This window comes from Muntiacus reevesi, chromosome 11 (assembly GCF_963930625.1).
Source record: "Muntiacus reevesi chromosome 11, mMunRee1.1, whole genome shotgun sequence".
Classification (NCBI taxonomy): domain Eukaryota; kingdom Metazoa; phylum Chordata; class Mammalia; order Artiodactyla; family Cervidae; genus Muntiacus; species Muntiacus reevesi.
This window is the reverse complement of record NC_089259.1, coordinates 19,732,909-19,748,759: the sequence shown is the minus strand read 5'-3', so window position 1 is coordinate 19,748,759 and position 15,851 is coordinate 19,732,909. Positions and strand designations below refer to the sequence as shown.

The 15,851-nt window shown below is 44.1% G+C and overlaps 1 protein-coding gene across 2 annotated transcripts in view; it reads right to left on the bottom strand.

Annotated features, from left to right (window-relative positions):
• Positions 1–15,851, bottom strand: part of WDFY2 (WD repeat and FYVE domain containing 2) — a 175,368-nt gene that overhangs the window by 12,994 nt on the left and 146,523 nt on the right. For both annotated transcript variants that reach the window (XM_065902253.1, XM_065902254.1), the window contains exon 7: positions 11,733–11,859. In XM_065902253.1, the coding sequence (XP_065758325.1) occupies positions 11,733–11,859 (127 nt within the window). The remainder of the gene's footprint in view (positions 1–11,732; positions 11,860–15,851) is intronic.

The window sequence follows — 15,851 nt, the reverse complement described above, 5'->3', positions numbered from 1 at the left end:
GAAGAATTGACTCATTGGAAAAGACCCTGATGCTGGGAGGGATTGGGGGCAGGAGGAGAAGGGGACAACAGAGGATGAGATGGCTAGATGGCATCACCGACTCGATGGACATGAGTTTGAGTAAACTCCGGCAGTTGGTGATGGACAGGGGGGCCTGGTGTGCTGCGATTCATGGGGTCACAAAGAGTCAGACACGACTGAGCGACTGAACTGAACTGAGACACCTACACTAGATAATTTCTTTCTTTTTTAAAAAAATTAATCTATTTATTTTTGGCTGCATCGGGTCATAGGGCATTCAGAGTCTTTCCTTGCAGCATTCAGGCTTCTCTCCAGTTATGGCTTGAGGGCTCAGTAGACCTTTGGCATGTGGGCTCTTAGTTCCCCGACTAGGGATTGAACTTGCGTCCACTGCTTTAGAAGGTGGATTCTTAACCACTGAACCACCAGGGAAGTCTTGATCATTTCTAAATAAGTTACTGAAATTTCGACTGTAAAGCATAATATTTAAGATTATACATGTTTGCTTATTTTTATGTGCTATAAAGAGACTAGCTTAGGCACGTGTGTGCTAGTCAAGTCCAACTCTTTTTGACCCCATGGACTGAAGCCCTGCCAGGCTTCTCTGTCCATGGGATTCTCCAGGCAAGAATACTGGAGCAGGTTGCCATTTCCTACTTCCTAACCCAGGGATCAAACCCCCATCTCCCGCATCTTTGCATTGGCAGGGGGATTCTTTACCACTGCGCCACCTGGGAAGCCCAACATAACTTAGATGAGTCATGTCAAATGAACATATTCCTTTCTTTTACCACTTTGGTGGTTTAGTCGCTAAGTCACGTCCAACTCTTGCAACCCCGTGGACTGTAGCCTGCCAGGCTCCTCTGCCCATGGGATTCTCCAGGCAAGAATACTGGAGTGGGTTGCCATTCTCTTCTCCAGGGGATCTTCCTGACCCAGGAAATGAACCCGGGTCTCCTGCATTGCAGGCAGATTCTTTACCAACTGAGCTATGAGGGATGTAAAAGTGATTGCAGTAGAAGCTGACGTCACATGTTTCATGAGCTGTGCTAAGATGCTCCCTATGATGGAAAGTTCGTAATTACCCATATCCTCTGTCCTCCCAGTTTTCTCTACAAAATAAGTTAGTTACTTTGGTTAATAACTAGAATTAAAATGGGTGGCTGAGACAGTGCCAGGTGCAATGATGACAAGGAAATACAACTGTGTCTGCGTTTTTGTTTTGGGGAGGGAAAAAAAATGAGAGTAGTTTTAAAGCAGTGGTTCTCAAACTTTTTAGTCTCAGGACCCCTTTACATTCTCAAGTCTTATTTGAGGACATGAAAGAGCTTTAGTTTAAGTGAGTGGTAACTATCAGTATAACTGACCACCTAAATGTGAAGAGCCGACTCACTGGAAAAGACCCTGATGCTGGGAGAGATTGAAGGCAGAAGGAGAAGAGGGCGACAGAGGATAAGATGGGGTGGATGGCATCACTGATTCAGTGGATATGATCTTGGGCAAACTCTGGGAGATGGTGAGGGACAGGGAAGCATGGCATGCTGCGGTCTGTGGAGTCTCAAAGAGTTGGACACGACTTGGCAACTGAACGACAATACGTGAAATCAATCTGAAAAATTTTTAAACTATTGATCCATCTGAAAGCAGCAATGATGAATCCATTCCCTTTTAGCCAAATAATATATATTTGGGGGAAAATGTATTTTCCAAAACAAGGTATTCTGAAGGCAAAATGGCATTGTTTAATATCTGTGCAAGTCTTTCTAATGTCTGGCTTAGCAGCAAAGAGCCAGACATTCATCTCTTTCTGTAGGCATTATGATGTCACTCATGTAGCCTCTGGAAAACTCCATTTTATACTTTTGAGAGAGCTTGAATGAAAAAGGCAATTTTAAAGTAAAATATAAATTTGTTCCAGAGTATCAAAGAGGAAAATAAAGGACAAAACATGGAAAGTGAATTTTGCTTACTATGGTTTATAATACTCAGGAGTCTTAAAAAAAAGGCGGCAAAATACATTATAATCTTGGTATAGTTCCCTTGGTTTTGATCGCTTGCTTCCTTAGTTTGCTGATTAATGCCTTGGACTACAATGCAAAAGGATATTCCTTACCTTCTATGGAATCTGCCTAGCTAGCAGAGATTTTGTCTCACCAAAATCCTTTTCAGAGCTTTATGCTGATTTGAAAAGTTCTTGATTATTTAAGGACTGAAAAGAAGAACAAGGGCCCTCATTTGTAAAAAGAGCTAAATTCTTTAAGACGGTGTTGCTTTCTGTATTTATTTCCCAAGTCTGCTTACCCTGATTATATAGATAGCCAAGTATTTTTTTTTTAGGCACCTGTGCTCCTATCTTAAGTATCTAAAGATAAGTATCCTCTGACAATAATTTTGGTTTTGCCTTCCCAGCTTGAGCCCTATATTTGGGGGGAAAATTGCTTAGGATATTTTTTACACCTAAAACTATATTTGAGATTTCCTAGAGGGGTTCTGGAAAATCACAGAGATCTGCTTCCTTTGCCTCATAAAAATAGAGATGGTATTAAAAAAAAAATCACATTTGTTTACTGTGTTACTGTTTTAAGAGTTGCAAAAGTTGTCAGATCACAGAAGATGCTTAGTCTTCCCTAGGTTAAGTCAGTATAGCTAAAAGATTATTAATATATTTCTCAGATTGTATATTACATCCCAAGACCCTAGGGCTTTATCAGTGCTTTCACTGTCCACAATATGCTTTACCTTCAGGGGAAACACTGATCAACTGCTCGGGAAATAGTTATGTAGGGAATATCAATAGAGGATCTCACTCTTCTCAATTCTGATATTATTTATCACAGTATAAAATTACCCACTAAGTTTCTATAATCTACAGGTATATTTGTATTATTCTAATGTTTGCCTGAAGGCTTTGTCACAAGCTACAGGCCAGAAGGGACAAGCTCAGAGTTTCGTGGAAAAGGATTCTATGCACCAGGTACTTTTAAATACTGGCATTTTAGACTCTTAGGCAAAGAGTACTAGATTGACATAACTTAGTCTGTAAACTGGGTTAGTGGACTGAGTCAGGATTTCCTTGGATTTCAGGACTCTTTTTAGCCTGGATATAGATGGATTTACAAATGCAGACTGCTAAACCAACACCCAGCAGAGCAAGAATTAACAACACAGGGCCGAATGAACTGAAGAGGGAAATTTTACTTCATTACTTGTCTAGAATACTGTTGCTGTTGTTTTAACATTATGCTTTTTGGATCTATGAGGATGCCTTTTCTCTTACTTTTTAGGCTGTCTCTAATGCTTTGGCAAGCTAAATCTAAACACTTAAGAATAATATCCAATTCTCAGAAACTCCCTAGAATTCAGAAACTGTTACTGAGTCACCTTGATTTTCATAGCAATATACTTATTTCACAGGTTTAATTAGAATCTATCCACAGGATATCATTGGGCAACCAAGCCCTTACCCACCGTGTCATATGAGAGAATGGCGTGCACTGAATCAGTTATGAGTAGCCTCTTCAGAAACTAAGGGGGCCAATGCCTTGGGAAGTGGTCCCGTTTCCCGAAAGGAAAACTGGTCCTGTATCTGGTTTGCAGGGTCCTGGCATTACAGGTGTTAAGAGAGCTTCCAGGACAGGAAACTATCAAATGTACAAAATCTCGAAGAATTCAACCAAAGTTATAAGTATTACAGGTGAAAACGGGTGATTTTCTTGGGCTTGTTTTCCTAGCCGTGGAATAGCAGATAACAGAGGCTCTGAAAAGCCCAATCCAAGATTCCTTATAAAAACTTTTGTAAATTTCATGGGCTTAACAGTTACTTAATACCATACAGCTCCATATTTGCAAAGTTAACTAAGATGGCCTATAGGTTAATTAATACTCTTACTACACCAATGTAAATGATGAGGTCAAACTTTGTGAGGCCAGCTGTTTTTCTGTGACCAGGAATAATCTTACTATTATGATTATAGGAGAGAAGAGGGGAGGATCTCTCAGATCAAAAACTTGGAAATGGGTAAAAAGAGATTACTGGGTATCTTTTTCAATGGAATATCAGGTGTAATCTGACACACCCTTCTGTGTTTTCTGCCTCTGTGGGAGTCAGTTATTATCTTCAATTGTACTATTTTATAACTCTGTAAACTGTAGGAAACTGATAGTATTGCAAATTAATCTTATCCAGTGAAGATGTAATGAATCCCCACGCCTGGCTCCTCCCATAGAAGAAGTCAGTTGCGAAAATACAAATGCATTTCAGCACTCTCCATTGCCTCTGCATGTTTCTACTCTTTGAATTTCCCTTTGAACTGACTGTAACATCTTACTAGTTCCTTTACAAATTAATGACTAATATAAAATCTTTCACTAAAAAACAAAGTCAATTTTCTATCTCTCCTGGTTGTGATTAATGCTTCATACATTTCAGGGTATGGACTGATGCCATTGTGACATTCATGGGCAAGAAGGAAAATCCATCTAGTTGAACAGACTCATAATCACCCAGTGATCCGAACTACAATTCATTTGTTAAGGCACCTCGATACATATCAATGATCTTGCAAAACCAAATAAGCTACAGAAAGAACTGCTTTGCCACTCATAGCTGGCAGCAACATTCAGCAAGAGATACATAATTTATGGGACTCCAGTCCTGTTAATATTCCAACACAGAAGAACACAATGATGAATGCTGGATCCCAAGCCTTGTAATAAAGCTGCTCTGGGGCTTCTTGATTTAAGGATTCAAAATACAACCACCTTGCAGTTAAAAACAAGATGAGGGAACATTCCCAGGTTTACAGATCCAGGGTGATAAAAGAGTAAAAGATACCTTCCTCTTGCAGTTATGTTTCATCTGGCATCATTTATACTAGAAAGCATCTTAAAACTGGTTATTATCTCATCAATGAGCATTCTGTGGACTGCACTGCAAATGCTCTTATGAGCGTATAAAGACCCCATTTTGTTAAAAAAAAAAAAAGAACTACAAGATGGGGACAGCAGAGCATTAAACCAAGGGTGGGGCCCTTTTAAGCACGAGGGCTTGTATGACTGCATAGGTCACATGCCGTGAAGCTGGTCCTGTGTCTAATGCTTCTAAAGGGAAAAGGGTAGCGAAGTCTTCAACTTCTCTATAGGAGCAGATTTTCAGACACAGACTAACACCTACCTAAATGTCAGCTTAGGTCCTCTTCCATCCCCGAAGAGTAGGGGGTGGTGCTTGAATGTATCGCAAAGAAATGAAACTGTCCAAAGTATGGGAAGTCTCAGTCCACTTGGTGAAATCTAATCAGCTATGCATCTACTTCCAGAAATCTCAGGCTCTTAGATTTTGAAACTCCCACCTTCATGAGTTTCCCAAACCTCCAAGGACCAGAGGGGTGGCTTCCTTGGTGGCTCAGTCAGTAAAGAACTTGCTTGCCAGTGAAGGAGACTCAGGTTCAGGATCCCTGGGTCGGGAAGATCCCCTGGAGAAGGGAATGGCAACCCACTCCAGGATTCTTGCCTGGAAAATTCCATGGACAGAGGAGCCTGGTGGGCTACATACAGTCCATGGGGTTGCAAAGAGTCAGACACGACTGAGCGACTAAACCACCTAAACCACCACTGCCATCAAGGACCAGAGGAGGTCAGGGAGCAAGTCACACTTGAGAAGTCTCCAGGATACCTGAAAACACTATACTGAGTTTCTGCAGTTCTGTCTGGATCACACCTCCTGATCCGAAGAACTCTGAGAATCTATTCATCTCCTGAGATCCAGATCAAGAGGCTACCTACTTTCTACTGCAATAGCAAACTGTCCACCTTTCCCTTGTTTGCATACATCCAGCACAGCTCGAGAGAGGCAGGGACTGTTTTTCTTAGTCACCTTTGAGTCCTAAGAGGCCAATACAAAGTCTGATCTGCAGACAGAGCTCAGTGAACATCTGCTGAATGTATCAGGCAAAGAGGGAGTAGGAGCACATGGCAATATTTCCATTGGAAATGCAACAATTGGGGGGCTTCCCTCATAGCTCACTTGGTAAAGAATCTGCCTACAATGCAGGAGACTTGGGTTTGATCCCTGGGTCAGAAAGATCTGCTGGAGAAGGAAATGGCAATCCACTCCAGCATTCTTGCCTGGAGAATCCCATGGACAGAGGAGCCTGGCAGGCTACAGTCATGGGGTTGCAAGTGTCGGACAAGACTTAGTGATTAAACCACCACCAGCACAATCAGAGAGAAACAGTCAGCTTATTAGAAAGCTTGATTTATGGATTATTATCATTTTTCTTAACAAGAATGATGTTAACAAGTGTCACTAATTTCCCCTTAATCTTGTGCTGATTTTACATGCATTATATTATTGACGGTTTTTGACAATCTTTGAGGGCTTTTCATTCATATTACACTTATGTTAGAGATGAGGAAACTGAGGGTCAGAGAGATGAGGTGCCTTGTCCAAACCTACAGAGCCTGCAGCTGAAGAGCTGCCTCATACACAGCCTGGCCTGACTGTGAGGTTCTCAGTCACCACACTATACAGAAGAGAGAACTCTACCCTCTGTGAGAACTTTTTTTTTCCTGTGAGAACGCTAGTTGCTAATACTTTGATCTATTATGTGTTTAGCTAAATAGTTAAAAATAGAAAAGACATCTCTTTCCATCGCCCCTAATAACTCTCCACAGTGACAGTGAGAAGCGTTTCTAAATCTCAGATGGGCACGGAGAGAAAGCTTCCATATGTATTCATCCTTGAGCTCCTCCCCCAAACCCAGAAGAAGCTGTTACTTCCTTTCGTGACTTCAATACAAGAGAAAAGCACAAATCCTCCCAGTGCGCATTTATTGATGAATTGCCTATTGCTTTACCAAAAGATTTTGAGAAGGCTGATAACAAAAGTCTTCCTGTGCTAAGAGTATCAAAAGAGAAACCCTACTGGGATTGAGGAAAGAGGACGCAAAGACACACGCCACGTATGCCACGGGTCGTGGCTACGACAGAGCCTCAGGCAGCCTGTGTATGCCAGTCTTGGTGGGGAAATCCACCCCAAGGGACCACACAGACCTTTGCCTCTGCTTCATTTTTAATTTTATTTTATTATCCCTGGTGACTCAGCTGGTAAAAGAACCTGCCTGCCAATGCAGGAGACATAAGAGACGCAGGTTCAGTCCCTGGGTTGGGAAGATCCCCTGGAGAAGAAAATGGCAACCCACTCCAGTATTCTTGCCTGGAGAATCCCATGGACAGAGGAGCCTAGCGGGCTACAGTCCATGGGGTCACAAAGAGTCGGACACGACTGAGCACATACACATGTCTTAAAAGCTGCTTAACACATGGTCTAGCCCCCAGTGTTGGCTCACTGTTATGAAGGAACTTTATTAAATTTATTTCTTGGCCTCAAAGCATGTGGGATCTTAGTTCCCTGACCACAGACTGAACCCAGGCCCCCTGCATTGGAAGCATGGAGTCTTAATTACTGAACCGCCAGGCAAGTTCCTTACATGTGCTTCAAATCAAGTTACCACTAAATTAAATTGCTAGCAAGTCTCAGAGACTTAAGAAAACACTATTAGAAAGAAAAAACGTGATCATAAAGCTGGTTATGAAATGATAGATACTATAGAAGAATATAAAAAGTCCAAGTCTCCTGATCAGATTTGACAAAGTGGGCCTGGGACAATAAATGTCCAGGTTTATGCTTCGATCATATCCATCTAACTGGTAACTGATTCTCAAAACAATGTAACTGGTCCCTGAAAGTGGAAAACCTTGTCTCTGCCTTCTTTCCACAGAGCTTGCACATAATTCATGTCTCAGTTGCTCCAGGAAGTACGAGTACCAAAATGCTTCAAATGCAGATAATACTGTGCTAGAGAAGTATACTTTCTTAGCTTTTTTCCCTTGGACTTGGAGACATTTTCACTGTCATCAATCACTTACTTGTGCTAAAGCTCTCTCTGCTTTGATGTGATTTTTTTTACACATCAAATCAAACTGGCTACATAAATGTCATGCATCCCCATGGAAGGACGGTGTGAAAGCTCAGAACCCGGGACAGAAGCCACGGGGAGCTGTCCCTCCACACCACGGCTGGACATTTCCAGAGGAGGGGAAGGGAGTCTCCCCACCACAAGGGGCGGGGGGCCTCAGGTTCCGTCTGCTCTCCCTGGTGCCTGAACTCAAGGATTTGATCCACGAATTGGAACTCGGGCCGCCCACGGTCACCCTGAGGGAAGGTAGGGAAATGAGGAACTGTAGGAGAGCAAGGGGCAGCCTCAGACCTAAGCAGGAAGTCTTTGTTTTCTGCAGTAGAATGGCGACAGAAAACACCGTGGGGCATGGTGGGAACCATATGTTATTCAATGTTCACAATGCTTTTCCCCCCAGGGCCTAGCACAGACTACAAGGAAAGTTCTAGAAGCTCCCTCCACTGGACTGATCTGGGAGTCCTAAGCTACCAGCCTGGGGTCTTTGAGGATGGAAGTTCTGTGCGTGCCCGTGTGCTTAGTCGCTCAGTCGTGTCCAACTCTTTGCGACCCCGTGGACTGTCGCCCGCCAGGCTCCTCTGTCCATGGGACTCTCCAGGGAAGAGTACTGGAGTGTATTGCCATGCCTTCCTCCAGGGAATCTTCTCAACCCAGGGATTAAATCTATGTCTCATGTCTCCTGCATTGGTGGGTGGGTTCTTTACCATAGCACCACCAGGGAAGCCCACAAACTCAGTATTTTCATTAAAAAAAATGGTATCTGACCTCCCTCTTTCACAGGCCTATTTTAAGATTAAACTGAGGTGTCTGTGTGTTTTGAAAGCTCCTTGACAAAATATTAGCTGCTACTCAAACATGAGAATCACTGAACGTGAATCCAGTGGTCAAGTTCCAGGGCAAAGGAATGGATGCTGTGAACGTGGGCCTTGTCCTTCCTGCCGCATGTCCTGTCCCCTTCTTTCCAGCACCTTCTCTGTGAACCCCATCCCCCTCCTGTCAGGGGTTCCCGTGCTCCCCTCCGCCCCGCTCAGGTGTCAGACCTGCTCTCACAGAGTGAAGTCAGTGACACTGAGGAAGCTCATCTCGCCCACTTCGGTGACAACAGGGTAACCCCTCTGAGGTGACTGGTGACAAGGAGCCCCTCACACACTCTACCTTACTACTAAATTTAAATTAAATAAGCACCAAGTCAAGGCCTTCCTATTCCTGTCCAAGGCACTTCTGCCTGGCAGCTCTGGATCTCACCAGCCTGCCCGCCCCACTAAGGTGTGATATCCTATGAGGGTGGACTCCAGGATGGACATCAGGGTGGACTCCAAGGATGGTGTGCTTTATTTTCTAAAAGTCCAAGCCAGTATGTCTTAAGACTGGAAGACCTATTCGCTTAGGCTTCACTCTTCCGGGACTGAGAGACTCCGTCTCCACTTGACAGCCCTTTCCTTTCTTACCCAACTGGAAGGTTTCCCAGCATGTTTTGCCTGAGGACACGCCGCACCCAGAGATGCTGGTGGTGAGAACCGAACCTCGCCCTTCCAGCAGTCTTTGTGAACCACTGCGTAAAAATAAAGCTAGTTATGAGCTAATCTGGATGAGTCCAACAAGTATTACTGATCTTCATTCTAAGCCTCTATTTTATTTCTCTGAAGGAGCCCAAATTGCGGGAATTACTTGGCAGATTAAATAATAACCGTGTGTTGTGAAACAAGGCTTCCCAGGTGGCACAGAGGTAAAGGACCCGCATGACAATGCAGGAGACATAGGAGACTCGGGTTCGATCCCTGGGTGGGGAAGATGCCCTTGAGAAAGGAATGGCAACCTACTCCAGTATTCTTCTGTGGGGTCTCAAAGAGTCCACCATGACTGAACCCATTGTGAGGGAGGGCTGTATTTGGCTTTTCTTTTTCTTCACTTACATGAATGACGTCAATTCCTTCTATGTGACCTCTGTATGTGTCCCTTTGTCATGGAGAGAAACAGAAGGGAACAATTCCTTTAATGACCTGATACTGAGGTCCAAGTGGCTCCATAAGCCAGGTGTAGCCCCAGACAACTGATCTGTTCTCTCATGTGGGACAGAAGGGCTTAATAGCTATGTCTCTAAAACTGAACTCTAACACAAAAAGTAATAGTCTGTGCATCAGCCCTCTAAAATCGAATTGTGTGTGTGTATGCTCGTTTGTGTCTGGCTCTTTGCGATCCTATGGACTGTAGCCTGCCAGGCTCCTCGGTCCATGGGATTCTCCAGGCAGGAATACTGGAGTGGGTTGCCATTTCCTACCCCAGGGGATCTTCCGCGCTCAGGGATCAAACCTGCGGCTCCTGGCACTGGCAGGCGGATTCTTTACCACTGAACGACGTGGGAAGCCCCAAATTGAATTAGCTCATATTTAATAACTCCAAACCATAAATTTAACTACTTAGGAGAAGTTTATTTGCTTTTAAGAGTTTTTTTTTTTTTTTGATGGGGACCATTTTTAAAGTCCCTACTGAATTTGTTACAATACTGCTTCTGTTTTTATGCTTTGGCTTTTTGACCATGAGACAAGTAGTATCTCATCCCCTCAGCCAGGGACAGAACCCGTAGCCCTGGTGTTGGAAGGCAAAGCCTTAACCACTGGACTGCCAGGGAAGTCCCAGGAGAAGTTTTTAAAACTAGTGTTTCCAGACAGATCTGCAGGCAGAGCTAAAGCCACTTAAAACCAGCCAGTTCAGGGAAGTTGATATTAGAGTCATCCTTAATATGTCTGGAAACTTTAAAAGTTAAAAACAATTCGGATTAACTTTAGAGTTCTAAGGCAGACAAAAGATTCTTTCCAGTCACAGGATCAGGCTTGGCCTCCAGGCACTGTGGGCGGCACGAGCAGGATGAATCAGTGAGGTCTGAGGGTCCCCAGAAGAGTTGCCCAGGAAGCTTGTGACGACACAGACACCCTTAGCTCCAGACCAGTGAGGATCTCAGAGCACAGGGCCCAGGCATCTACTTCGCAGTTCCCTCAGTGACTCCTTCTGCAGGCAGTGTGAGAACTGCTCCCAGGAAAAGCACTAAGCTTTTCTCTGCCATTCCCCTCGGCCTCCTGAAATCCACCCCGTAAGGAAGAACAGTCTGATGTGAATTAAGTTCTCAGTAACTGTCTGGGGAAGGACAGAATGTACTAGGTGAGGATATTATCGCTCCCTTTCTCCTTCAGCTGCCAGTAATCTTCAGCCACATTTGAACTCAATTACAGAAATTCTGTAGGACTTCGTGGCTTGCGTCTTGAAGTTCTTTTTTCCCCCCTTACTCTCAAACATTTACTCTTATGGTCTTCTCCCTGGTTTTCCTTTTTACCTTTTACTTCTTCACTGGCATTATTTTATTTTATGGCTTTTTTGTAAGCACTCTCAAATCCTCTGTGAACTAAAATAGGGTATAAATAAATAAACATACTTCCGTACAGATATAAATCAAAGTGGCCATTTGCGTCCCTGCCGTGGTACTCCCACACTCAGCTCTGGGCATGGAGACTGGCCTGCGTGCCTTCGTTCTAGCTTTCAGCCAGGAGTCTTTTCCCAGAGTTCTTCGTAAAAACACCAGCAGGGAATCCCCTGGCGGTGGTTCAGTGGTTAGGACTACGAGTTTTCACTGCTGGGGGCGCAGGTTCCACTCCTGGTTGGGGAACTAAGATCCTGCGAGCCAAGAAGCACAGCCAAAAATAAAAGCATAAAATAAGATAAAAAAAAAAGCACCAGCAGCCTTACTTGTGTCCTTGGAGCTCGATGGCTGTTCCTTTTCTCCCACCGATGTCCCACATGATGACGGAGTGATCGGAGCTCCCTGAGAACAACACCCGCTGGACAGGGTCCCAACAGAGAGCAGTCACCCCACCTGAGAGAACAGACAGGGCTGGACATTAGGCACGAAGTGACAACGCTATTCATCAATAAGTTGTGAGAGCAAGGGAGTTCAGATCTAGTGCAGCTCCTGGCACACAATGCACTTTTGTTGAAAAGAACAAGTTAAGTCCCCAAAGAGAAAAAAAAAAAATTGGCCCCAAGAATAAAAGTCCCACGCTTTGTACATCTTTCCCCCCAAACTTAATGTACCATAAAATCAAACACTGTAAAGACTAAAGGGAAATGAAAAAGGCAATTAATTGACCTTCAAAAAAAAAAGACATGGTTCTAAGCATGGAAAATATTGCACTGTCCGGAAATATTTACCAAATTTTTTCAAGCTGCTGTTGTCTACCCCTCATCCCGCTAACAGGAGATGAGAAGTAAATGGGGTTTTAAAAAATTCCATTAGATTTTTCGTTCTTTACTTTAAAAGTGCAATAATTTTTTTCTTTTCCTTTTTAAATTAATTTTTATTGGAATATAGTTTCTTACCATATTTTTGTTTAAAAATTCTTGAATACAGATGTTGCTTGACAAAATTTAAAATGTACTTTCTCTCCTGGGGAATTTAAACTTATAGGTTCTGGGAAGATTACTTACATCTTCAAGTGACAGTCTCCTCTGTAAACTGGGGACGATGGTAATACGATGACCACCACTAATACTGATGCTAATATCCACTTAACCACTACCTGCCGCATACGGGTACAGAGGGTGACTGGGCCAGTCACACAGGGCTGCTCTGCACACCATCGTATGTAGCACAGATGGCTATTAGCATCGCTCTAGGGGTGTGGCTACAAAATATTATGACAGATCTTCTTCCCCGGCAGTTCCCATCATAAATCAAACTCCTTGTGTACTAAGAACAACAGCAACTTCTTCTGGATAAGATGAGCACAAACCTTATGAATATCAGAATATGAGACTCATTTTTTTACTCATTTTTATTGAAAAACATTATATTCTCAAAAGACCATACAACTGCTTCTTATTTATTGGAATATGACATTTTCTTCTTTAGATCATCAATCTGTTCTAATGAAGTACTGCACTCTAAAAGCTTTTAGGAAAGTTTCTCTCATGTAATGTCTCAGGAGATACTTTTTCAAGATCGAACGGGGAAAAAAAGAAAGAAAAAAAAACCCCACTATCTGGATTATGCTTAATAGCTTCTTCCAGTACCTGCACAACATGCCGCTTGTACGTATTCTTGTCCCTGTAAGAACACGCATCACTCCCAGCAGCACACCTCTGCTGACCACCCTCTGCATCTCCCATCACCTCTTCCCTCCCGGCTCTTACCCGCCCCCCACCCCCACCTCCACAGTAAGCAGAGAGCCATCAGCAGGCAGGTTCTGGTGGAATCTGTCAAAAGAAGGAAGGAACAGATGAATGAAGACACAAAAGTCTCTTTTTGGGACTTCCCTGGTGTCCAGTGGTTAAGCCTCTGTGCTTCCACTGCAGGGAGCACAGGTTTGATCCCTGCTCGAGGAACTAAGATCCCACATGCCATACAGCGTGGGTGAGAAAAGAAAAAGAAATCTTTTTTTTTTTTTAATCCACAAATCTTGTTATTTGGAACTCCTCAGCTGTGCTTACTCAAGCCTTTGAAAGCTGAATATTTTCTCCTGCATAACTCGCCTTCTCCCTCCATTATCAAATGCCAGATACCCCTCCTCTTTAACCTTTCTTCAGTATCTGAGAATGTAATACTTCAGGATGTGGATTCCATGATGCAAAATGTTTATTGCCACACAAATGTACTCAAGTGACTCACTGTGTTAAATATCCATGGCAGAGTCAGCTAACAGTCTACTGAAAGCCACGTCCCCCCTTCTGTACATACAGTTTTCCCTGGAAATCTGTGGTCCTGCAGGGGACTCAGGTACCAGCCCCTCTTGCATCTAGGGGACCAGTGACCAGTTCTCAGCAAGGGAACCCAGAGAGTACGTGGAAGTCATACGCATCCATTCCAGGCCTGGGCAGTTTAGATGTCCCTTTTCCTCCTTCTCTTTAAACTTCTCCCGGAGCACTCCGAGATCCCAGGGCACACAGAAATTCTGTAATGAGTCTGGGATCCTGAATCACCACATAGAAAAGAATGGGAATGCTTGAGCTGCACTGTCACATAAGCAAGAAATCTACCTGGCTTATTTAACTTTCATTAAAGACGTCATTGGCCGGGCTGTGTGCTCTGTCCAAATAAACGTGGAAATATTTAAATAGGGCTTTCTATGTGCCAAGTGATAGGCAGCATTAGCTCCCCCTAACCAGTACACCCCAACATTGACCAGCACCACGCTATGAGAAGCAGGCCCTCGGGCCTTCTTTGCTGGTGGCTGTGGGACAAGGATGGTTGATGTGAAGAAACTGAAGCTCATTTCCAGTATCAGAAGTGCCAAGGCTCTGGAACCAGATTCTAGATTCAAATAACAGCATCTTGGGGATGTTGTTTTAATACTCTGAGAAGCTTCATCCATAAAAGAGGGATGATAATACTTTTGTTAAGATTCAATGAGTTATTGGTTCAAGATGGTGGAGTAAAAGGACGTGCGCTCATCTGCTCCTGCGAAAGCCGAGTGAACATATAGAAGCACCTAGAATAAACAGTACCCCGGACACAGGAAACACTCAATCAACATGGGCTGTGATGACAGTGCAGGAGACCTCATCTGGGCCATCTCTGTGACAGTGTCCCTCACTGAGTCAGCCCAAAGTGGGGATCACCATGTCCCCAGGCTATCTCAGCAGCCATCACAAGATCAACTAAATTTCAGAAATAAGATCAGTCTCTAGTTTTTCCACATTACATCAGGCTGTAAGGAGTCAGAGTGGGGGAGGGGAGTTCTTGATAATGGAGGCAGGAAGAAAGAACAGATAACCAGGTTAAAGCAAGTTACGGCATATTCATCAGACCCACCCAGGGCTCAGTGTTATACCACAGGCTTTAATATGAGTGGGAAAGAAGGAAGGAAAAATTGCAAGACAGGAAACAGGATGTAACTGGGGAGATAAAATAAAAATCACTCTGTGCTCCCATCCCATCTCTATGTAAACAGCCTTATAACGGGATCTCTTTTGGAGGCTGGCTTATAAGTTGTATCAAAAAATCACAGCATTCACTTCAGATCAGTTCAACAGGCATGTGCTGAGCATCTTCTATAAAGCAAGCACTGTGTTAAGCTCCATGGACATAATTAAATCAAATAAGAGACTCTGTGCTGTGCTGAGTCACTCAGTCGTGTCCGACTCTGCAACTCCTTGGAATGTAGCCCTCCAGGCTCCTCTGTCCATGGGATTCTCCAGGCAAGAATACTGAAGAGGGTTGCCATGTCCTCCTCCAGGGGATCTTCCCAACCCAGGGAGCAAACCCAGGTTTCCTGCATTGCAGGCAGATCCTTTACTGTCTGAGCCACCTGGGAAGCCCAAGAGACTCTACGCCAGCATGAATGTACAATGTTAGTTCTGAGGATGAAACATGCATACACAGGGTGTTTGGTGGAGCCATCCTCTCACAAGATGTGGTTACTCCCTCTGCCTGGAGTGAACAGGTCCTCCTACCTTTTACCACCCTCTTCAAGGAGTAGCTCAGATGCCCTCTCCTGCAGGAAGCCTTCCCCTCGACATCCCTATCTAGTGAGACACATCACATGCTCTGTTGCTGTCATCACCCACTGGATGTCAAACTTTGCTGGATCACAAATCTATCCCCACTGCAGACTTCGTTCCTATATCTTTGTCTTCGAGCACAGTGCATGGCTCAGTGGCTAAAGAATCCACCTGCAACTCAGGAGACATAGGAGACCTGGGTTTGATCCCAGGGTTGGGAAGATCTCCTGGAGGAGGAAATGGCAATCCGCTCCTGTATTCTTGCCTGGGAAATCCCATGGACAGAGGAGCCTGGCGGGCTGCAGACCAATGGGTCACAAAGAGTCGGGCACAACTGAGCGACCAAGTGTAGCGCACAGGGTCAGCGAA